The following is a 25,972-nucleotide window of genomic DNA, read 5'->3' on the forward strand; positions in this document are numbered from 1 at the left end:
ATTTTCGAACTGTCAAGGCCGCGGATACGTATCGTTGCAAATACGTCAGCGAGACGTCCTACAAATTGGTTGTAATAACAGCGGTCAGATTTCACCAGTTATATTTGAACATAAGCTGTCGTTACTGTTCTCGGTGCTGTGGTGTTATTTGTTATATGTATGCTGGGGCCTCCGTGGCTCAGTTCGCTAGTGCAGCGTGATGACCCAGCAGTCTCTCACCAGTGCGGTCGCTGTGAGTTCAAGTCCAGCTCATGCTGGCTTCCTCTCCGGCCGTACGTGGGAAGGTCTGCCAGCAACCTGCGGATGGTCATGGGTTTCCCCCCGGATCTGCCCGGTTTCCACCCTCCATAATGCTGGCCGCCGTCGTATAAGTGAAATATTCTTGAGTACGGCGTAAAACACCAATCAAATAAATAAACAGAATATATTATACGCAGTTTTTTTATGTGATCGTAGCGTTTTGCTTTCAACGAGAATGGAATGCAAAGTAACATAATCATTGGACATGTATGATCCATCCTTCCTTGGCAACTCTGCTGATGTTCACACACATCGTTCACTCTAACTAGTCTGCCAGCAACCTGTGGACTGTCGTGGATTTCATCCGAATTGTACCCGGTTTCTTTCCATCATAATTAGTTTTAATGATGTTATTTCACCCCTTTGGCATAGACACGCACTTGTCCAAGTCGGTGACAACGCGTTCCCAAACAGCCGTACATACGTGCAACAAACAGGTTGTCATATATTTTCAAAATCAAAGGCACCATTATTCCTGAATGGCACGTTAAATTAGAACTATGGCGTAGATTGTTATGCTCGGCTCACCGCTATATATAATCCTTATATATATCTACAATGAAGCACAATTTATTTCTCCCAAACAATCATTTCGGAACATGTTTCAATCCTAAGGAGGCTCCATACCATGTTATTATAGGACACATTCAGATTTTATGAACTTTTCGTCAACCACAAGGGCACTTGTCACTCAGTTCAGCCCACCCACTTGAGGCTCACGTAGACCCCGAGAGTGAATTTAAATGGGCCTGATATTGGAAGCACTCGTTGACCTGGTTCCCCTATTGAAAAACGATGTTTTGACTACAGTCATATGGATGGTGATTTATTTAATAACTGACTGCATCTGTGAAGTTGCTGTTTGAATATTTAAATAAAATCACCTTCTTTTGTTTGTCTATTTATTTACTTGATTGGTGTTTTTCCCCGTACTCAAGAATATTTCCACCTATACGACAGCGGCCAGCATTATGGTGGGAGAAAACTGGACAGTTTACGGGGGAAACCCACAACCATTCGCAGGAGCTGGGCTCACAGCGACTGCATTGGTGAGAGGCTCATGAGTGATTGAGCGCCGATGGTGTGCTAACCACCTCGGTCCCCGCTTTTGTCATACATTCTACATGGATTTTAATTAATTAATCTTTTATAACTAATATTTTATGTTTATTTTATCATGTGTCACACATACATGTATTTTAATATACAAGTTACTGCACTTTTCACATCGTGTACCAACGACTTATTACTTATGTAAATATTTGTCCATATATAACATTTTCCCGATGCATACAATGTATCCTTATACATCAGAATTGTCTATATACAAACCACGTGATTCTTACACATATTGTCCGTGCACTTACGCCGTTTCAATAGTACCCATATAACCCATCTACAGATAACCCATGCTTACTACAGCGGTGGATACATAACAAGTAAAAGGCTTTGTTTGCTGCATATGAAAAAGTATGCTGTCAGTAATGAAAAAATAAAAATTTTATAAAAAAAAAAACCTTTAAAACACCCTAAATTCAGACATATCGGTAATTTTCATCTCCTGTTTAATATTCTCTAAAGCTGGAAACTGATGGCTAGATTTTAATCTATAAATACAGAATTGTGCACACAGAATTAATGTATGAACTGAAGTCATAATTTTATTTATTTGATTGGTGTTTTACGCCGTACTCAAGAATGTTTCACTTATACGACGGCGGCTAGCATTATGGTGGGTGGAAACCGGGCAGAACCCGGGGGAAACCAACGACGATCCGCAGGTTGTTGGCAGACCTTACCACATACAGCCAGATAGGAAGCCAGCATGACCTGGACTTGAACTCACAGCGACCGCATGGGTGAGAGGCTACTGGATCATTACGCTGCGCTAGCGCGCTAACGAAAAATCAAGAGTCGTTGCATCTTGATTTATTATCTCGTCTTGGATCCACCTGCGTTTGAAGTCACTCGTTTATCCAGATATTTTATACCAGTATTGCCTTTCTGTATTTTAATGGCACTGAGTTTATTTTCAGAATGATAATTTTGACACAACTATATGGGCAAAGGTATTTTAATTATGTGGTTCTAAAAAAATTCTAAAATGCTAGCTCCTATTTTGAGCTTGTTCTCGCCACGATATGGCTGGAAAATTGCCAATGTGGCGTTAAGCCATAAAATCATTCTACAAAAATGTCATTAGGGATACATTTTTGATGACAATGATTTGTAATCTTTCTCCAAAATAAAAGATATCAAACATTCTGCACAATTTCCCAATCGAGGAAGTCAAACACTTTCTGGAAGTCTATCGTTAAAAGCATTTCTGGTAGTATTTTCTTTCCTTCATGGTACATTACGCCATACAGAAATCCACCCAATGAAACGACTTAATATAAACACTTTTTGGTCGTCATTAGATAATATTCCTTTCTGGAAGATAATTCACGGAGCTCAGTATTTGTTGTTTTAAATCTCTCCAATAATAATAAAAAAACAAATCCGATGTGTATCCACAGAGGCCAGAAACCTTATCTGAATAGAAAAAGCTGCCAAATTTTCATTTATACGATACCTGACATTCCATGTTTTCATGTCTTCGTTCGTCAGTCTTGACTTGAGTTCAATAAGGTGCATATCATATTTTGTGTAAACGTTCTTTTACAATATTTACTCACATTCAATATTTCATTTTGATCGGTTATGTGATTTCGGTATGCATTCTAATTTTGTCAGCCTTTTTTTTTTCAGAAAATACTTTGTGACGGTTTTTCCCGCAGTACGTTTTTTTCGTGCTCTGTTTATTAATTCATGCAAACTTAAATTTTATTTAACCGTGTTAAGCCTTGGATTCCTTCCCTTATGTTTTCAAATACGCTTTGCCTATCAGCTCGCCATTTTCCTTAAACTTTCTTCTGGGTTTTTCAGTGTTGTACTTAAATTTTTATACCTTGTTTTATTTATCCTGCTCCTTTTAATAACTTGAATATGCCATAGATTTACCTCATAGATTAAGCAGAATTTAGACAAAAGCCTAGCCTGATTTGTTTGATTGGATTTATCTGTCTCCATTTAAGTTACCTATTTTCCATATGCCACTCTGCTTAGTCCTCAGTTAATTGAACAAACACTGTCTGGATCCAGTGTTGTTTATTTCAAGATAGCTACAACTATGTTTTGGCGGGTCTAGGGTCAAAATTCTACTTCCCACACAGAATATTATTTGGTGAATCCTAGTCAGTTAAAATTTGTTCCAGCTCTTCAAAGAAAAAAACAAAACAAAAAAACAAAAACAAAGGCGAATCTGTATTTGGAACTTACAATGAAGCCAATCTAAATGCTAGTTAGTTTGTTTTAATTTCAAGCAAGAGAAATTGCAAAATTCTGAATCTGTATTACTCTCCGTTTTTTACATTCAAACGAAATAGTTACTCCTGTCGAGTTTCGATAATCTGTTTAGTATGGCTTCTGAAAGAGATGTGTATGAATTGCATAACGTGGTCAATTGAAAAATTCATAGAAGTTGAGGTCATACTTTAAATACATAAGCACCTTTAAATTATCGGTTCATCTCTCGTGGTTTCTCGTGGATAAACGTTTCCGTCTGCTGCACAAAACAGAAAAATCACGACATTTTGAAAAGTCTTTTTATGACTCGATCGCTGTGTAACAGTGTCTTGGTTCGAAACGGTCTTCGCGATGCCAGTACGTGTATATGTTAGAGATTACAACTGAGTTGTTTCTTGCTCCGTACTTTTTAAGACGTCAATCTCGTTAACATGTCCCGTGTCCTCTTCCTCATTCAGCTCTAACTTCGATCGACGCCCCCAGCACCTGCAACAACCGCAACACCCGCGAATTCCACGGAACGTGGGACAGAAAGGGAGATAACTCGTCCAGTTCCATCCACTGAGAAACTTTTGAACGAGTGGTAAGTCATAGGTAGTAATATTCGCCGTTTTTCCACCGGATGTTTGTTCGCTGTCAGTATGGGTCATCTGGCGCCATTTCAGGATCCCTCTTTCTTCATCTGTGCCTATAATGCAAAAATCACAATACAGTGTGTTTTTTCAGTTTTAATACAACCTGCGGATGGTCGTGGGTTATTTGGGTAAAAACACCTGATAAAATTTATGTTTGTATTTCATTAGCCATTACCCTTTATTCCACCCTAGTTTGAAATTCGGTCAAATGTGACCAGAGACGAAAGGGAGACGAAATAAGTGGTCGTTTAGGACAGGTGGTCATGTGACACAGAGCAATAGGCCCAACCAACACATGAAGAATATAGAACATGTCAGTACTAAGTTCGAAAATGATTAAATCTTGAAGCACTAACATCTGTGCCCACGTATATTTAGTAGGTATATGAAAAACAGTATTGTAATATTATTTCTCAAAATATTTTAGCAGCGTGGGCTGTAGGCGTCAACACCTACAGGCTTTCACACAGATGTGCAGTACAGATGTGGCTGAATTAACCCATCACTCGATCTGGATTTTCTAAAGAGGTCAACTGAAATTATGAGCCGGGGTCCTAAAAGACATTACCAGCTCACCTGGAATGGTGTTGTCCATCAAGCAGCCAAAAAATCCGCCGACAAACATACCAGTACCGCACAAGACTGTCAGGATCTGATCCGCAGCTTCGCTCCCTGAAACAAGTGACAAGATTTGAAGTAACGAGCGTCCATGTACATGTACTTGTAATTCAGACATTAACCTGATTATTGACAAGAGTTTCATCCGTTGTCAAGATTTCCTAGTTATCACACTATTGTGGCTGTTCTGGTTTTACTCCCCATGCTGATTCCTTGGAAACAGACATTCGCATACCAGCCGTCAACCAAGATGGACGTTTCAGGTCAATAATATTTTACATGTCATTTATTTTCTGTTATGTTTATACATTTATTTATTTATTTATTTTTTGCTAGCAGACCTTCTCATATATATATATATATATATATATATATATATATATATATATATATATATATATATATATATATATTTTTTTTTGCTAGCAGACCTTCTCATATATATATATATATATATATATATATATATATATATATATATATATATATATATATATATATATATATATATATATATATATATATATATATATATATATATATATATATATACATGAATATTTACGACACCCATACAAAGTAGTATAGCTGTATACCGTAGAATAATAGCAATGATTTTATAAAAATCCTCCCATAATTATTAATCTGTAAAATCGCACAATCTACGACGACTTTGACAAACGTCAATGTTATAAAATTCATCCTCAGCTATCACAGAATTCACCACCTTGCAAGGACACGCACTGACCTGTTTGAATTGCGGCAGGATGTTTACTGATCCAGTCAGGTAAACTCAGTCCAAAGAAAATAGAAAATCCGAGAATAAAGAGATTCCTTGACGAGTTGAGATCCACGAACTGGAGGTTGGACAGTCCCACCGATGCCACCATTCCTGACAAATGAGAATACGCGGGGCGTTAAATTATTTTTTTTTCACTTGTACAACAAGCCTGGAGAAACACAAACGTTGTAGTTTATCCGCAGCGTAAGGGCAAAAAATAGAATCGACTTCTTGAATGGCTACAAAAGAGACATTTACCTTCGTCACGTTACAATTTTTTTCTGGAAATTACGAAGAACAATATGAAGCGTTTCTGCAACGGTTTGCATGTTTTTTTTTCTTTCTTGTTTTGCTCCTGTGTTTAACGAATAAGACAAAAACATTTACGGGAACAAATAATTAAACGTTTTCGTAGCCGGATACGAATAATATTACGCATTGATCATAGAGGTGAGTTGCATTTCACAAATGTGTAAAAAGGTGAAAATGAGCTCATTGTGTGTGTTATCTCCTATAGCCGAGAGGCGTCTAAGTACTAAGTTAACATAGATGTACAACTCGCTTTTTGAATAACTGTGGAAGTTATTTATTTATTTATTTATTTATTTATTTCATTGATGTTTTACGCCGTGCTCAAGAATATTTAACTTGTACGACGGCGACAACATTATGGTGGGAGGAAAGCAGGCAGAGCCCGGGGGAAACCCTCGACCATCCGCAGGTTGCTGACAGACCTTCCCACCTACGGCCGGAGAGGAAGCCAGTGCAAGTTATTAACTGGAGCCATGCCAAGACATGGTCAGTGCGAACTGACATATACCAACGTGATGTATTTATGTTTGTTGCGGAATGTAACTCTCTGTATCGACTAATGCGAAGTGTTGCAAGGTTACGGGGAATAACTGCTTGTAATGTGTTGGATCGACGGTAAGGCACATTTACCACATCTTCACACGCCCTCAAATGATCGATGTGAGCGCAGAAAAAAATAAGGTTGCTAAAGGGAGATAATACCTATTATTGTAACATAAGGCAAGTTTAGTTGTCCATTTGGCTGGTTCACTCCCCCTGTACTCAGACGGCGCTAATCACTTTAAGCTCGTTCGTTCTTGCAAATGGTGACAAACGGCCTAAAGTCACATTGAACGTAGCGTCTGAAAATGTATTGATTTTGCGAATTTGTGCTGTTGTCACGGATCGTTTTTGGTTCGGCGAGACTCCGAACAGGTTAGTTGATTAATGAGACCACTCGGTTGACATTGATTTACGCGAGGGAAGATTTAATGCGTGTGTGAAGATCCGGTTAATGTGGCTTTCTGTTGATACGACACATTAGAAGCAGTTATTCTCCGTAACTCCCCCAGCACTTTTTCGTGTTGGTCGATTCAGAGAGTTACATTTCGCAACAAGTATTTATATGAACAGTTAGAATAAAACCCTGATCGAGGTAATTTTACAAGAGGTCCTGTTTAACCGGTTAGGTGTGACCGGTAGCCAACATTCACACTGCCATCGACTCTCTGGTTTAATTATTTATGCTGTAAGTCCTCTATAATGCGGTATCTTACCAAATGTGATCATGAACATCCCGCCGACGACGGGAGTAGGGATAGTAACGAACAAGGCCCCGAATTTGCCCAAACATCCGAGCAAGAGCATAGTGATACCAGCTACCTGCATAACTCTGCGACTGCCAACCTGGAAACATTCGTAACAAGGTGGATTATATATGCTTTTTTTTCTTCAATGTCAGGGTGTTTATATGTACATTGAAAGAGAAAATATAGAAATGATACATAAGACATACGAAAAGTTGTTTGTAAATGTGGTTTTGAATGTCTTGTTTCAAGAAAAGATGTTTGAATATGGTTTTCATATGGTGCGTGTATTTATGACCAACTCTTGGAAAAATGGAAAGTATGTTCTAAATAAAAGTTAAATTTATTTCAATGTATTTTTATTGTTTCTATCAAGACATAACGCTCATAAAGTCACCGTCAATGAAACTCTGCATTGTAGAGAGACTCTGAATCTCAGCAATATTCATAAATCTATTAAAATGTAAATATTATTAAAACTCTAAAACAGAAGGAAAGTAACTCCTACTATTGATATCATAGTTGATGTATATTTTGGATACTACGCTGGTGCCATCATCAGGGGGTATGTACATGTTCATATACCCATGTAGGTTTCATTTGTATACATGTAATTTTAAACAAGACAAAGCTTGACATCAAAACTTCTAAGGAATGTAAAATTTTAAAAAATAATATATACATTTATTTATTTATTTGACTTGTGTTTTACGCCGTACTCAAGAATATCTGACTTATACGACGGCAGCCACCATTAAATAATATGTACAGAATTGTAAAACTGTTTATACTTTGTCGTTTTTAGTTACATGTACCTTTTGTTGTAATTTACATGTTATTTAAAACATGTTTTTGGTTTCTCATACGTTTTTTAAAGTTTTTAATGCCATGCCCTCTCAGTTCCTGCTTACTACCGTGTAAATTGCTCACCCATTCATGCATTTCTTCTAACTTACAGTATTTTTTGTCTTCAATACTAGTATGCATTTCAATAATTTGCTTTACGAAAGGTGCATGGTGGGTGTTAGTTTTTGTCAAAACAAAAACAAAACACAAAAAAACAACAACAAAAAAACAGGTAGGCTAACTAAAGGTATGCCAGAAAGTTTCTGTTACCTTGGTGATTCCAATAGCTCCGATGTTCTCACTATGGGACGTAGTTCCATTTCCTGAACCCCAAACACCGGCTAGGACACAGCCAATGCCCTCGAAACCGATTCCTGGTGAAAAGTTCTAAAGTTATCGAAATGTATCCCAAACTTTAAAACTATTACCAGTGATTAATTACACTTCACGAAGTCCTGGATGTTCTATGGTAATCTAACTTAACCGGGCATTTGTTATGTTCATGGAAAAGATGAAATGGCTGCATCGATAAATATCTTTGTTATAATTATTGGCTCTGCATCGTAATTATGGCTTGAAAGGAACACCATTCAAATCGTTGTTTTTTTTATATAGAGCTTGGGGTATGGAATCTAGAGATCAGATTCATTTACCTCTGTTAAGGGCGTGATCAGGTGGCGGAGGCGCGCCACTCAATCGGGCACGAGCGTAGTAATCTCCCACTGACTCTACCATTGATGAGAGAACACCGGCTAGCATAGCGAACACTCCAGCCGTACTGATCGTTGGAGTCCCGCATTGTCCTGTGGTGCAAAAAGTGGAAGATATTATTGTGTGAAACACAACTATGTTAGGTAAGTGGTAGTTCATTTTATTGACGGAAACAGCTCTCAAGAGGAAATTAGCCTTTCTAAATTTCCACAAACCTGTAAAGTTAATTGCTGATTGATGGAAAAATATATGCCAGTTTTGTTGAGATGAAAATAATTGTGCCTGCTTGAATTGCATAGAAACAAAATATGTGCTGAATTTTCCTGATTTGTCTTAAGGCAAGATTAGCCCAGACGTTTTTGTCTCAATTATAACCAATTATCGTCGTCATATGACTGAAAACATTGGAGTACGACATAAAACACAAGCATACATATATAATCAATCATTGTTCATCTCGTTTCCTTGGATAATTCACGTCATTTGCCTTGCCTACTGTTTCATCAAAGCGATAAAAGAAAGATGTTGAACGTAAAACACAAAGCAGCTTTACTCTCCCTGACGCATGATTATCCCTCCCGTCTCGGTCATGAAAGATTTCAAAAAGTGGGTATTATACGAAGAGCTTCTATTCGATCTTCCCAACCCTGCTTAGCAACATTTAAAAACCAAAATGACCTGGATAAGGGAACCGGAACCACGGGGCGCTGTCCAGCACAAATATCCTGGAATCTGTCTTAGCCCGGTAACCCCATTCCTCTGGGTCAGAGGTGAGCGCATTGGTTACTGTCAGGATGTAACACACCAACCAGGACAGGCAGATTCCCAGCAACACCTGGATAAGGCAAAATTTACAGTTCAGACACGGGGATGTGCAAGACCGTGCAATGGCGTAACGACGCGTAACGATTTATCTTTTACTTTACAATGGATGACGTGTATTTATCTTGTTCAAACGTGTAGCAAATAATACAATCTAATTCTTAACACCGCCTCATTTCTGAGCGGAAATCTCATGTAAGCGAACTTTGTCGTGACAGTATCACTGCTTGTCTTGTTAACACGTGCAGGCGGTTTGCTGTAACCCTATTTTCTCGCGATCACTCAGACCCGGCGCGTAAGAATTACGACCCGGACTGACACGGGACGACAATTCGTATTATGACCTAGTCTAGCGCCCGGGGCGTAATAATTAAGCGTATGCGTAGTGTACGACGCGAGACATTAGCATCCACACAAAGAATATATTGGACCGATTAAACTTACTATCGGGTCTAGACTACTCAACATCCATCCTTTCTATTCATAATACATTACCTCGATTTATGCTATCAGGAGAGATTGATGTGGATAGCATGGTGCGCAATGATATTTTCCAGTACAACTATATCGGACCGGTTCCGACTGAATGGCCTTTCCCCTAAGGCTCCCTTGAATTCATTGTAAAACTAGATAAAACTAGGTCGCGAATGACAGGAACATGCGTTCCAAATACTACAAGGAAAAATATTTAACAAGGCATTGTTCGTTACAATCGAACCCATAAGAGTAACCAGAAATCAAAGATACATTTTGAAACTTTACTTTAAAAAGAGGAGTACAAGCACAGAACCTATATGTTTTCATGAAAGCACACATTACAGATGTACGTACATGTATAAGATACAATAGGTCATCAGACAAAGTAGTGTACATGCAGGAACGTTACCTAGGTTGGAACAACACGTGTTATATTTTTAAAAAAGTTTTGAATGAACAACATATATTTATGTAGTCGTTTCTCCATACACATGTCCGCTAACTTATAGTCACACGCTGAATGTAACAAATACATCCCCAAACACTTCGATATCGACTACAAGTTGTGAAAAATCGAATCAGTTTAAGGTTGAACAGAGGTCTAGAGATCAAATCATAGTTTGTGCATAGTTTCCAGAAATACAAGAAAGTTTTTTCCTGTCAACCTCATTAAAATTGCTTTGCAGTACATAAATTGACATCTACTGGAGATATTTATTAATAACGTGTATATTACATGTACTATAACAATTACTATATTTCCACAGCACTAGAGAAAATTGAGAACAAACCGTATCTCATTTTGACATATCTTTAAGTGTGTTACGTTTGGGTAATAAAATTAATCATGAATATTTCAAGGTCGTGTTCTAAGTCATGTTACAATAACACCCTGCCTCTATATTCACAAAATATTGCACACTTCAACATATCCTAGTGGTGTGCATGGGTGAGCGTAATTCTGCGATTCGTGCAGGCTATGCTTATGTCACGTCAATGAAATGCGCCGAGCTAATATCTTATTCCCATAAGATGAAACAGATACCAAACATTCCCATTTCTGTAAGGAAAACAGGAATAGATTGATATACTACCTAAGACACAAATTGCTAAAACTGTATGGTATAATTTGATGCCATAATTGGTTTACTGCTTCTACCATTAAGAAGTTTAACACGTCCATACCATGTAATGAATAAATAATGGGGATTTGAAAGACGGAAGGCAAAACAACTTATCTCATCTAGAGTCTGTCTTATCTAGAGCTCACTCGTTTTTTTTGTTTTTTTTTTGATTGGTGTTTTACGCCGTACTCAAGAATATTTCACTTATACGACGGTGGCCAGCATTATGGTGGGTGGAAACCGGGCAGAGCCCGGGGGAAACCCACGACCATCCGCAGGTTGCTGACAGACCTTCCCACGTACGGCCGGAAAGGAAGCCAGCATGAGCTGGACGTGAACTCACAGCGACCGCATTAGTGAGAGACTCCTGGGTCATTACGCTGCCCTAGCGCTTTAACCGACTGAGCCACGGAGGCCCCGAGTTCACTCGTGGATTCATCGTAAATTTTAGTCTTATTTACATTTGCTCTAGGGATTAAGGTTAACTCCGTGACCCGGTCTGGAGTTCGGCATCCAGGGAGGCGATCAGCTTTCAGATGACGTTCCTATTCACATCACAAAAATGTTCATACAAAAACAATTGTATAGTTAAAATGAAACATTTATGTCATTATGATTGTGTAATTTTTTGTGAGAAACAATGTCACATGTAGAGCTTCGCAAAATGTCTACTCCTAATTAAGTACCCTGCGATGTATTAATATTAATCAGAGTTCTTTTTGCTGAAATCTATTGACTCAGCAGGCAAAACATCCAAGAAAGCAATTCGGAAGTCATTCATACACTTCTGCAAAGATATCCAGATTTCGCGTGAAAACATCGAGGTTTCCGTTGACGTGTATGTCAACGGCCAAAGGTTGACTGATCCACAGTCAAAATAAATTGTGCAGAGCTACAAACAGCAGATAGTGTCTGAGCTTCACGATCTGCGCAAGTCTACCAAATCAGCAACAGACCAGGGCGTGGAGTCTCCTCAGGGCGCAGCAGGAGAAGAGCAAGAATTGGTGGCGAGTGCGAGTGCTTGGGGTTTAACGTGCTCAACAATTTTTCATTCATATGACGACGAAGGAATACTTAGGGTGTATGTAATGTACCTCCGCGTTGCAGGACGGATTTCCACCACTCTTTTACCTAGTACTGCTTCACTGAGACGACTTACCGAAGGCAAGTAAGCCGCCTCGCCCGACCCATCATACTGATACGGGTCAACCAGTCGTTGCACTACCCCCTTCATGCTGAACGCCAAGCGAGGAAGTTACAACTTCCTCTTTTAAGGTCTTAGGTGTGACTCGACCCAGGATTGATCCAGGATCTACCGCTCCGAAGCGGACGCTCTTGCAACTGTGCTATCCAGGCAGGTCAGCAAGAATTGGGATCACCTCTTCAGAATGCCGGGGATAAACTTAACGATTCTCTCGATAACGAGCTTTATACGTTAATGCCTCTATAGTAAACATTATCGATAGATCTTTTAGGTCTGGTGTAAAGACGCAATGACCGACAGGCTGTATGTAAGTTTCAGCAAGGCAGAAATTATTGTAAATTACCTTCCACAAAGGAAACTAATGTGAAAAAACATTTCTATCTAAATATAGACTCATCCAGAAATAATTTCACGTCTGCTTTATGAATAGGCCGGAATCGTTGGCCACGGAGGACATTTTCAGTTGGTTACCGACAGAGCTTGTCTTGCCGTTGTGGTCACGTAACTCGAACAGTACTTCCGAGCCGAGGGATCTGGGTCGCGTCCTTCTTCAGTGAGCTCGTTGATATCGAACCAATAATGTCAAAACAGTTGATATAGTACATTATCATTTCTGAGTAGTTTGAGACGCGATTTATTTAGTAAGTGTTCTTGAGTGCCCATGCAGTAGTTTATGATGAACGTGTATGTTACATGGTTCAGTTTACCCACCCCTTGTAGCCGACTCCTGGGTAATCCTGTCTATATACTTAGTCGGTCTGTCATTCTGGCCTCGTTTCCGTTTTGTTCTTCGTTTTGTTCTGTAACCTGCATTCCGGACACTTTTCTCTAGGGTTTATCCTCTATGGAAATAGAGGATCAATCTGTCAAAATAGTTTCCAAGTTCTGGCCTTCGTTCTAACTAGGTGCCAGAAATTTTAGTACCATGGGTCCATACTAAGTTGTCAAGGTGCTGAAACAATCTAAACGTTGGAACGTCTTATATGGGTGGCCAAAATTAGGTTCTGTCCAAGCTTAGATCATGTCATATATGTGTATATGAGATTAATCTAACATAGGCAAGATTGTCTCTATTCGTCTAACAGGTAACATACGGGTAGGCTCTGTTAACTGTGGTTAACAGCATATGAGTGTTGTACATCTTTATTAAGGTATACCAATATGCACACACCTATTCGCATGGGAGATATTGATTACGTTTTCCTTAAGTCCAGTTATACACCCTGCCCATGTACGTGTGTCTTTTGTAGATTCATAATGACGGATATTTTCATGGTTATGGGTGATTTTGTTTCTTGTTTTGCTTTTGAATGGTCTAGTCTAATTTGGTATATTTTTTTACATATTTTTCGTTGTCATGGTGGGTACATTTAGTGTAGCTACAATGGATGTGTTGTGTTGAACATATATACCAATGGCTTGGCGCACACCATTTGATAGAATGGAGCTCGTCGCCATAAGACTACAGACATCATCATCATCAGTCTGCATAGAGATTCAGATATTTACATTCTCCTCACGCCCTAGAATATCAACCATATACTATTATTACGCCCCGGGACGCTCTGCCTGGTCATAATTTGAATGGTCGTCCCGCACCAGCCCGGGCCATAATTCTTACGTGCCTCTGTCTGAGAGACTGCGGCACAGTGGGGTTGTAGCAAACCCCATGTCTGGGTTAACAAGACAAGCAGTGATCCAGTAACCGCAAAGTTCGTTTATATGAGATTTCCGAATAGAAATGAGACGGTGTTTCTTATACAGTTGATTATCCATCCATAAATTTAGTTCACAAACACCCAGATGATTTCAGTCCTGCCTTATTTTTTTAGAAGTTCGTCTGTTAGCGATACGATAGAGACATCAATTTGTAAGGAGTGGCTTTAACATTATCACGTCCACATACATGTAAAATATCTTAATCCAAGGTAAACATCACGAGGAAGGGGTCAAGAAATAATTTCAAATTTGAAGATTGCTAATTATCACATTTTTGTCCTTAATCAGCTTAAGGGGGCTTCGAGACAATCTTAGAATTAAGCGATTTTTTTTATAAACGGCTTAATTCTTAGAACTCGAACTGCTGCGTTTCAGAAGCCCTGACACAGGCAATTCCTCACTAACCTAATAACTGTCCAATGTGTGAAAAACAAAAAAGTGGAAATGCCGTAAAAACAAATACAAGATGTACTTACAGGAAATAATTTCAAAGGAGCAAAACGGCTGATCCCCCATCCCTGACCTTTCTTATATATTGGTATAGGAAAGGGTAAGTCACGAAGATACTGGGAAAAGAGGGCAATTAGGAACATAGTCCTGGAAGAGACGAACGAGATATCAAAATTTTGAAACTTTTAAATGTAGCAATTGTCTTAAGGCGACTAAGTGGCTAGACACTCATGAATCGGTGTTACACACTGACCTACTGTACACGTAACGATTCAACAACCTTTTTTAATCTGTAGCTCAACCGAAGATTTTTTTAAAAATATCATTGATGTACAAACCAAGATATTTTAATTTTCCTAAGAAACTTTTAAAGACAATGGTCGGTTGGGCAAGGCGATATTTTTATATATCAACAACCCCAAATATATATATGTGCTTCGATAAAATATCAAAGAGGGCTTTAAACAGCATGGCTTTAGATTTTTGTGATGTTGTACAACGGAGATATAGCAGTTTAAAGTAAACAAAATCGTGCACGTTGTATCAGTGGAAAGCTCTACCACGTTATCAGTTTTAACCAATCAGGCGCGAATTATTTCTATAACCCGAAGACTCTGCTGTTACCGCTGACGTCACCCGAACCTTGTTTTGTCTTTCAAACACATGTACGAGGGGTATGGGTGACGCGACATGGTGTTTCCGGTTGCCGTAACATGGCTGCGATGATTACAAACCACGTCAGAATAAGATGGCTGTGACAGTTAGGGTCTGCTTTCACCCACGGTTCTAAATCATGCTCATGCAACTAAAATTTCTTTTAAATATTAGACAACTTACATGACAGCAATCCACCAATAGTCTGACGCTTGATTAGCAGCAGATTTGAACAAAGACAGTCCAATAAGGCTGACGGTAGGGACTACGGCCAGTGGCCCGATGAACCTCAAGAGAAAGCCAATGAGGCCGCTAAAGCCGATCACCACCTCAAACAATGCAGAAATCGTAATCGCGCCTTGAATCTGGAAAGACAACATGTTAGGTATCTGTATCATACTGTCCGAGTTGCAGTTAATACGGAGCTGTTGGTCATGCATTAAAAGATTCATGAAGAGGTATTATAAAACGAAGATTACGATTTTAAGGAAAATTAAAAAAAGATATAGCAAACAATTCGACAAAAGAGTCCATTTTTCAGGCATACATTTCTTAATCACGTCCTTGATATAAATACTGGGAACGTGTGACCAGGTAATAAGCGCTCCCAATTTGGTAAATATACATCGTGTCATTCACCGTAAAGCAATACTAAAAAATCTCATCGGATTAAAATCGACGGATCACATTTTGTTCACCTCTGAATATTGTATGTTATGGACATGTATTACCTTCGTTATGAATGAAGCACCTGTAATGATTTTCTCAAGGCGATATTTATCTCGTTGTGCTTTGAAGAACATCTATCATAAATATCGACATTCAATGAGCCAATGTTTGCTTCACAAAATTGTTAAAAATTATGAAATGAGAAATAAAAATGATTAACCTAAGGTGAACGAATTACAGATTTAACTACTCCCAATGTAGTTTTTTTCAAATATTTCGATTTTGAGACACCGTAATGTCAACCACTTTTTGTCCAGTGCAAAGATATACCATTTATAATTTAAGAGCGCTTTCTTACTTCGGTAATTCTCGCCTGCCACATGGACCGATGTTCTTCACTACCCACAGTCGGTATGTCCGTCTCGTTCAGACCACAGCGATCTGATGGCAAAGTGGAAATATTATTATGTATTTTCTTGCTTGCCGTATACACGTTTGAGTACCGAAACGAAACTGTCAAAAAACACTAATAGGAGCGAAATGAGATGTACCAAAATAGATCTCTAAGAGGCACTGGTGGCTCAGAGGTAGAGGTGACTTAGAGATATCGGCTTAGAGGCTGTCTTAAAAATACGTCGTTACTGAATGTACTACAACACTTCCATCATGCTTGAAACGCAAAATTGCAATATGACACAGAATTGAAGATGTTAGACCTGTCTATTCCATCAGAGCGTTTCTAGGTGAAATAATATCTCGTTCTGGGATATGATTTAATGTTTCTGCGGCTCTGAGAACTGATATATCACCGTATCCTAATGAATCCTAATGGTGAGAGCGTAATGTCTGGAGACCTGCCAAAACAAAGACTTTAAAAATGGCACTTGTTGCTGCCTCGCTTGGTGCTCAGTATTGAGAGGTTAGTGCAAGTAAACATGACTGGTTGGCGTAGAGTCCGTATAATATGACTGCATGGGGTGTCTCATGTCTGGTGTTTTCGGCATGTTATGCTTCGGTGGCGGCAGCACTTTGGCATCGATTCGCCCTGCCCCAAGAAGACACGGTACATGTACACACTGACTCCTCGTCGTCATACATGTATTACTGAAAAATTGCTAAGTACTACGTAAAACCCCAAGCATACATACATAACTGCCCTCCCCCCCCCCCCCCCCAGATATATAGCACAGATTCTATCGCTGAAAGTTGGCTGAGACCACTGCTTTATTCAGAAAGTGTAATCCCTCACAAGGACAATTATGTTACTTAATCCACTTTCTAAATGACATCTACACATGCCATACACATTCATGCGCGTGACTCATCATGGTGTCGATACAATTTGACATAGTGTTTAATATTGTTTAATATTGTCATTTATAAATATTGGCAAGTGAGTTGTCTCTTTTTTAAATTGACGCTATTGGTGAAAGAAATAAGGCAAAACTGTAAATTTTAATTTGTAATAAATTTTAAGCATTTCGTCACTAATGCAGAAATTTTCCAGAAAATAAACCTTCTTGTCTGTTGTGTATATATATATATATGTAGGTATCACTATTGTACTGCTAAATCAGCCTTACCTACATCCGTGTATGGGCAACACCATCTTGGCAGGGATAGAATGGCAATGGCCGGGGCCACAAAGGAAAACGAAGTAGACTGAATGATGGGCAGCCTGGGGAAAATGAATTATATAACTATCGTTAGAACTTCGGAGTTGTATTTTCATCTTTTTTCATCTCGTAGAAATGTGTCAATGTTTCGCGGAATTAGGCAGAATTCATCGGGTATATATCCCTCATTTTGGGGATGAGCATATGGGGTAGGAACAAGTACTGGTCTGGTGTCAGTGGATTGTTTTGAGTGGCATGCCTCGTATCATCGGCATGGTATTCCAGTGAGGCAGGACTATAATTTTGAGAGGATACTACAAGAGGATGCCGTTGTTATACAGGCGAAGTAACTACAGAGGGTAAAAACTCCGGTCGTACATGGGAAGGTTTGCGGATGCATACGGGTGGCTGTTCGTTTCCCCTGGGTTCCGTCCGGTTACCTCCAACCATAATGCTGCCTGGCTAGCGTCGTATAAGTGAAATATTCCTGAGTACGACGTAAAACACCATTCAGATAAATAAATAAATAAATAAATAAATAAATAAATAAATAAATAAATAAATAAATAAATAAATAAATAAATAAATAAATAAATAAATGTGAGAGACAAATATTTGAAGCTGTGTTAAACCGCAAGTAATGAAAAGATAAATAACAAGAGATAAGGTTTGTTTAACGCATACTTGTAGAAATGAAAATATTGTCAATGACTATTACACTTTTGTGGTACGTATTTTGTTTTTCACTTACATTTCCGAAATGTTATATGTTTACATTTGAATATGTCGCTCTTCACCCAGGATTTTGTTTCAGACATCGAAAGAACAAGTTAAACAGAAATCATTAGGAATTGCTTGATGATGTTGAACATAAATAATATAATATGGCAATATATGTTAAGTGTACCTGCTTCCTATGGTAGTTTGAAGGAGTGTGCAGATTCCGGATACAAAGAAAACCGTGCTGATGAGCTGACTAATGCTCAAGTAATCCTCTGCCATACAAAACTTCGGGACCAGCAACAAAGGGACAGTCAGGGTGGCACCGAATACCGTCAAATATTGCTGAAAGTACAAACAACATGGATATGTGTTCATTGGTAAAAATGGAGTGGATTTTGTTCGTCCACGGTACTTTCAACTCGAAACAAATGTTGAAACTTTAAGAATGAACTTGAACTCCCTTCATCTCAAAGTGTTTTCAATTTCAGTTGAAAAGCTGTAAACTAGGACTGTTTCGGAAATGCCTGTAGCAACGATCCACAGTAATAAAATAATCCATGTAATGTTGTTGCAAACTCCTGTTTACTATAAGTATTTATGAACTATCTTCAGACCTTTGGATGCATGGGCTCTATTGATTCTGGACATCATTAAACAAGTTAGACGAGAGAGGTCAAAATTACGTGTTAATATAAATCCAGCTACATGTGCGATAAACGTTGAAAATTAATACCCAATCGCAGGAAGACAGTCAGATAAGTGACAAGCTGTAGTGGGTACGGCACGCTGGTGATGGTTGATCCCCAACTGCCTGTGAAGGTGTAACATCTCAAGGCCGACGCGTTGACAGTAGCGTCCGTGATGCCGAACTGGCGATGTATGTTTCACTCCTCGGAAATATGCACAAAGTCATTTTCAGGGTAAACTGGGAAGAAATGTACGTAATCGCACAAAGAGACGATGAGCGATACAAGCTTCATAATAAGGCCTCAGATAATTAGCAAGTGGCAAAACACAAGCTCACAAAGTGCTCTGTAGGGAAAATGGGTATAACTGACGAATGGCGTGGAAGCCGATGTCTCTAAACTCGGTAAAGTCCTTCACAGTGAATGACAGTAAATATAACTGCTCTCAAGTGGACTTGAATAAATGACTGCGAGCTTCACAACTACGTCTCTCATATTTATACACTAACGTAAGGAAAAGTTGTGAATGATTCGATCGTAACATGTTTACAACACCGATACATATTTCCACAATGTATACCCTATTTAGAATGACACGAAACTCACAAAGACTGAAGTCTCGAGAACCCCCGACTGAATTATAATGCAGGCTATAACGTACTTAAAGGGTAAAAAGTAGGTCAGACATTGGCCCGGTAAAATAAAAAATATAATACAATATTTAAGGACGGGGTTCGTAACATGAGTGACTGAGTCAGTCTGTCAATCGGACAAATGGAAGGCAGATTGTTCTGGCAGGTTATTTGGGTTAGACAGACGATCAATCCGTTCATCAAAGTGATTGGACGCAAGTTTTGTGACAAAAAAGTGAGTGAGGCGCCTATGCAGCCAGTGAATTAATTGAAACTTTTTTGTTTTGTGGCATTTCCAGCCAACATACTCTGTTGATAATTCATCTTTAAAATCTACTTTGACATTTTTTCCTGACATGTGGGCTGTGAACAGATAGATGGGCTCAGTCAGTCGGTAAAATGGACGATCCGCAAGTTTTGGCTGGCTAAAAGTATTTGGGTCAAAGCTGTCAACCATTCCTCGCTAAATTCTATGTTGTGACATTTCTGGCTGAAATCATTCGTCGTATTTGTGCTGTCGTTGTAGGTGGTATAATACTCATGTTGGAAGCTGTAACTTTGCTGATTCTAAAACTCTCAAATAGAGCAAGTACAGCGTTTGGCTCATTGATTCCTTCTTTAATTCCTTGTTCAAAAATCTCACTGTCTGTATCTCACTGAAATGCTGTCAAAGTGGCGATGCGCACTAATCGTTTCTTCAATCTTTTATAAACGACCACAAGTACATCAACTAATCGGGTACTAGTAATAGCTACTTCAGCAAAACGAGGTTGTGGAATGACAGAAAATCGTGACGTAATGAACCGCGTGAAATGCTTCCAAATGACATAGGGAGTCCCGCAGTCTGGTAGTTAGCGCGCTAGTGGAGCAGACGCGGTCGGCGTGAGTTTAAGCCCATTTCGTGCTTACTTCCTCTGGTTTTCACCGGATCCTGCCCGGTTTTCTTTGACCATAATGTTGGCCGCTGTCCTATAACTAATGACTTGGTTCTAAAATATACACACTCCATTGATATCTCGGAAATAAAATAGGGCTTTGGTTTTCCTGGTATATTTAGGAGTTAATCATTAACGATCACGTCCATCTAAACCAGGCAATTCCCCATCCGATACAGAATGCTTTTGCATGGTCTTGAAAAACTGTTATCTATGACCTGTTATGAGAGTTACTTGTTCACAAGGTAGTGTAGCTGAGGCCAGTGAAAATTGCACATTTGTGGACTGTTTGCATCGATATGCTCATGGGTTTACCTGAAGTCCGAGGCCGATGCACAGGTACCAAGGCGACACATCTTCCACGGAATACAGCAGGTCATGTGATTCGTCTGTGGTGGGATTCTCTTCCTGAAATCAAATGTTGTAAATATTATCGATGATAAACACGGGTGTAAGGATCAGGACGGGTTATTTTTTTTTCACTCAGGGTGTGGACTTGTTAAGTTTTAGAGCCGAATACTTTTGTTAAGAGCCGAACAACTTTTAAAGTTGTTAAAATATGTTAGTTCACATAAAAACGGTTTAATAGTTATCATATTATCAAAAACTGTACAGCTACCAATATCTCTATACTGTCCCAAAATGGCTCAAGAATCGGTCAAAAGAGCTTTTTGAGTAAATACTTTACATTATAAATTTTCCATTATTGCAATAGTACAATACATAGAATCTAAAAATACTCTTTGGGCTTTTCCATGCTTTCAAACACAATGTTTTGGCAAATCTGCATTCTTGTTTGCACAAAATGACACTTGTGCTCGTGGAATGTTTGTATATGTATTGCTGAAGATTTAGTCTTGTCCTCCACGAAAGACATGTTTTGCAATGACCGATTCTGTGCTGTGCAAAAGGCTGAAAACATGCCCGGACACTTGATTCCAGGTTAGTCTAGAAAACTGACTTGTTTACGGCCGTTTGCATATTATCAGCAAGGTCATACAAGCAGTGACAGGTCATAAAATACATATTGATCCATGCGTGGAGAATTAAGTCTCCCTCACCTCAATACCATATTCCCGATCTTGCGCTCCTGGGGTCATATTTCACATCAGTTAACGTGGCTGCTGTGTGTCGTACGTGTATACAGATTGACATATACATAACCGTGAACAAGCGTGGCGTCATGATACAGGGTCGGATAAAGTAGGCTAAATGTAGGCCTATTTCCACCAGAAACTTTCAACTTAATCACAGGGTTATGAACACTCCAATTTAATGCGAAGTTTGTATTGATTCAGGGAAAGAATGTACAAGTCGCTATAAACAAGGTACACGCTCTGGACATATGACAGAATTAGGCAGCTTGGCAACTTTTACACCTCTTAGATGTTTTAAAAGGCCAAGAAAACACCAGCGTAAAATATATTTCAGATTAAAAACCATTAAACATTGTCCACAAAATAACTGAATTTGTTTTTTTTTAACACATTATATAACCAATATATTTTAAATTTTGGATTCAACAGTGGCCTTTTGTGATTATATACTGGGGCCTGTGACGTCACAACGGGTGTTTGCCACTTAACATACACAGACTGCGAGATTCCATCGTTCTAAATGTATACACATCTATGAATGCATTCGCCGAATGGACGTTGGATCTAGCCCTTTCAAGTAAACAGGTTGATGTGACATCACTGTGGCATCCACCGTGTCACTACGGATCACCTTAGAAATTAATGCTTTAAAATTAAACGGGTGGACAAGTAATTAACATATAAATTAAGCTATTGTCCTGAACAGTGCGTAATGGTCTTTCTTACACTTTGTTACTGACATACTAATATATACTTCAGTTTAGTCTTTTCTCTTTAATATCACCACACATTTTTTAACACTTGGTGTTAGGGGGCGTGTAATTTGTTACTTTTTAAGCATTTACGTGAATGGATGAACGGATGAATGATTATGGCTTAACGACACATCAGCAATTTTTCAACCATATCTTGGCGAGAACAAGTTCAAAATAGGAGCCAGGGAATGGACTTTAGATATGAAAACACCAAAAATAAAACAAAAACAGACGAACATGTTTAAAACCAGTTAAAAAGAACCAAACAGATAAAACTCAAAAACTACACTATTGTATAATGTATAATCTAGAAAGTCGCATGTTGATACAAATGATATGTCTGTATACCCGGTTTCCTCCCACCATAATGCTGGCCTCCGTCGTGAAATATTCTTGGGTACGGCGTAAAACACCAATAAATTTAATAAATAAATAAATAAATACATCTGTATATATAATAAAGAACGACATTTTATGATAAAGGTTAGTTGCCTTCAAATACCTAATGACAGCATCGTCAGTAATGCCGCTAAATAAATTGAATATAGATTCGACTGTGAAGACCGATTATGACCAAAGTCTGCGCAGTCAACAATGATATATGTTCGATGCCACCTGTCAGTTTACTAAATGTTCATGTAGGTACTTCAATGGTAACAAATTACACGCCTCCTCATATCCAAATCAGGCTTAGCCTAATATGCAAGCGTGTCGAATAGTCGATAAGACCTATTAATTACAACTGCCGTCGCCATCAGGGAATACATCAATGTATGTTGAACTTCCGAAATTGAAAATAAGTATTACGAGAGACTGAAAATATTGTCTTGGTGAAATTGTGGGTCGAGTGGGTCGTGAGTTCGAGTCTCACTCGAGCCAGTATTTTCACACTGCGCGGTGTTAACATGTAGCCACGAAATAACAATCTATGTTTTAAAACATTTGCCCCCATGTTGTCTCGGACTTAAAACTCGGCCACCACATTGGGACACGCGTCTCTACGAGAAAAGCTGTTAATAGAATTTCACTTAAAACGTATGTGTCTGTCCGGAGTCATCAAGGATACGTGATGCGCATAAAACGATCCAAACTCATGCAACTGATATCTACTGGTCCATCTGCGATACTGCAAGATTTGTTATGTTAAGTGGGAAGTTCCCCCTACCACACAAAGCGTAATCACTTTTACTGTACATTTGTTCACTGAAGCGACGTATCGTAGCTGTTCAGCCAACTAAATCGTCGTCATTTAGGTATCCTATTTCAGGGATAGCATTTCTAGATCAGAACATTTTTCGACATTAAATTTAGAGGGCTATAATTGATATACAGTTCTATTTTATATTTTTTTTGCCGAAGATATGTCTCGAAATACGCTATTTCTTTTTTTCATCGTGACAGATGTGTAAATCATTATTACCCTTGTGACATCATTATTTAGTGGGCAAATTAGTAATGTCGTACAAGATTTTTTTTTTTTGATTGGTGTTTTACGCCGTACTCAAGAATATTTCACTTATACGACGGCGGCCAGCATTACGGTGGGTGGAAACCGGGCACAGAAATGGGAAAACCGGGCACAGACCGGGAGAAACCCACGACCATCCGCAGGTTGCCGAAAGACCTTCCCACTTAAGGCCGGAGAGGAAGCCAGCGTGAGCTGGACTTCAACTCACAGCGACCGCATTGGTGAGAGGCTCCTGGGTCATTACAACGCGCTAACCGACTGAGCCACGGAGGCCCGTCGTACAAGAGGATAATGGTCAAAGCGGCTTGGACCTGAATAGCCACAGCGAGGGAAAATATACTTCTGCTAAGGCATGTTTAACAATTTTCTCATCGAAACGTCAGATTTTTAATCGGAAAATTCTGCTAAATGCAACGTTAGACAACATTTGAACTCTTTTTAAATTATTCATTGTCACGTATTCACTGCGTTCAAAACATCTTTTGTTGTTGTGTTTTTTTTTCACATTTTTATCACATTTCATATCTGCATGAGAGATTTTCTGTTAGGCTAAATTATGCTTCAAGGCTTCTCTACAGCAAGACAGAGGCTAAAATTGACTTTCCATCACAATTTCCATCATTTTGAAACTTTTTATGATGTGAAACTAACTAGGGTCAGTAAACTGTGACATCTCTTTATATGTTTTATTTACACTGTTAAAACAAGTGTATAAATAACTGGGCACAAAGGAATGAAAGTACTGAAAATTATACAAAATGAATTCGTTTTTATTTGTTTAATTTTTTCCTTTACTCTGTCATACAAATTTAATATTTCCCTGCTCTCACTACTTGTGGAGCCTTTGTGAAAATCAGATTTCTACAACGCTAGTGTTGCCGTTAACACAGTCCAACATTCGTTCAAGACCACTTATCTGCCACAATTATTGTGTGCATATCTGTACGTCATATGTGGGAAAATTCGTCGGTAACTTGCCAAAGATTGACGTTTTTGCTTCGGTATACTTCTTCCGTATGCTGTTACACAACAATCAAATAAATACATTTTATAAGTTACACTGTAAGCTGTATTCCGTTTTACATTAACACTTGGGAACTCTTCACAGATCTAAATCTAGCATTTCTTTCGTCTATGACCATGGAAATGGTTAAAGCTAAAATATAAGCTCATTCTAGCGTCACATTCATTTTATTACTATGTTGTTATAGTAAAAGAAAGCTAAAGTTTGACGGAGGGTTCATTATACAGACAACTGAAAACTACGCGTAAAAGTACTTTCATTTATGTTTTTCAGATCTTTTAAGAGTGTTGAAAGGCATTTGCATATTTAAATACTATGGTGGACTTTATGAGCCATACTAACGGTATTTAGGAACTCTGACATCACATCACCTTCTTTCCCGACGATCACCAGAAGTAAGAAATCTTTGGGAACATTATTTCAGTAATATTTTACACATGGATATAAAGAGTCAGTCCAACCTTCAGTGTCGTGATTAGAGTTGGAAAAACTTCCTGTGACGTCAGGGTTCCTAAACCCTGATAGCATGGTTTATAGAGCCCACCTTAAAATTCAAATATTTAAACACCTTAACTCTTTTCACAAAAATCCAAAAAATGAAAGTATATTTATGCTTAGTTTTAAGTGGTCTATTCATTGGTGAATACTTTTCTTACGATTCTTAGATGTCTTTTCCTTTAACTACTCACATGGAACGTGTAATGTAATATTGTATCTGCACAATAAAACCCTTGCGTACGTAGTACGTCACCAATGACAATCACATACTACTAGCTGTCATAAAAAAAGATACAAAAAATTGAGCGACAGCTCTAGGCAATATATATCTGATATTATTGATTTATTTATTTGATTGAGATATGTTTGAGGCCGTACTCAGTAAGATTTCACTTATACTGGATACGGCGCCCAGCATTGTGGGTAGAGGAAACCGGGTAGAGCCTGAAGAAAACCCACGATCATCAGCAGGTTGCTGGATGACTTTCCCACTTACGAACGGAGAGGAAGCCAGCATGAGCTAGACTTGAACTCACAACAGCCGCATTGGTGAGAGGCTTCTGGGTCTGCACCAACTATCAT

At 38.7% G+C, this 25,972-nt stretch overlaps 1 protein-coding gene across 1 annotated transcript; it reads right to left on the reverse strand.

The window, feature by feature from the left end:
- Positions 1-3,623: 3,623 nt before the first annotated feature.
- LOC135478095 (solute carrier family 23 member 1-like) lies at positions 3,624-21,648 on the reverse strand. The gene is made up of 14 exons (XM_064758366.1): positions 21,610-21,648; positions 20,864-20,956; positions 18,480-18,637; positions 17,540-17,634; positions 16,315-16,397; positions 15,471-15,652; positions 14,660-14,780; positions 9,516-9,672; positions 8,780-8,929; positions 8,397-8,500; positions 7,251-7,380; positions 5,650-5,793; positions 4,860-4,955; positions 3,624-4,336 (listed from the first exon to the last, which is right to left on the reverse strand). The coding sequence occupies exons 1-14, from the start codon at positions 21,646-21,648 to the stop codon at positions 4,026-4,028; spliced, it is 1,863 nt and encodes a 620-aa protein (XP_064614436.1). The 3' UTR covers positions 3,624-4,025.
- Between the last annotated feature and the right edge of the window lie 4,324 nt (positions 21,649-25,972).

Source organism: Liolophura sinensis, chromosome 11 (assembly GCF_032854445.1).
Source record: "Liolophura sinensis isolate JHLJ2023 chromosome 11, CUHK_Ljap_v2, whole genome shotgun sequence".
In the NCBI taxonomy this organism is placed as follows: domain Eukaryota; kingdom Metazoa; phylum Mollusca; class Polyplacophora; order Chitonida; family Chitonidae; genus Liolophura; species Liolophura sinensis.

What these genes read in the sequence shown, in the direction of transcription:
- LOC135478095 (XM_064758366.1), bottom strand. Translation starts at nt 21,648, where the DNA reads ATGACCCCAGGAGCGCAAGATCGGGAATATGGTATTGAG. An exon ending in CAAACTACCATAGGAAGCAG is followed by an intron (nt 17,635 to 18,479) that starts GTACACTTAACA and finishes CATTTTCCCCAG; the next exon opens with GCTGCCCATCATTCAGTCTA. An exon ending in TCCTGCCGCAATTCAAACAG is followed by an intron (nt 4,956 to 5,649) that starts GTCAGTGCGTGT and finishes CACTTGTTTCAG; the next exon opens with GGAGCGAAGCTGCGGATCAG.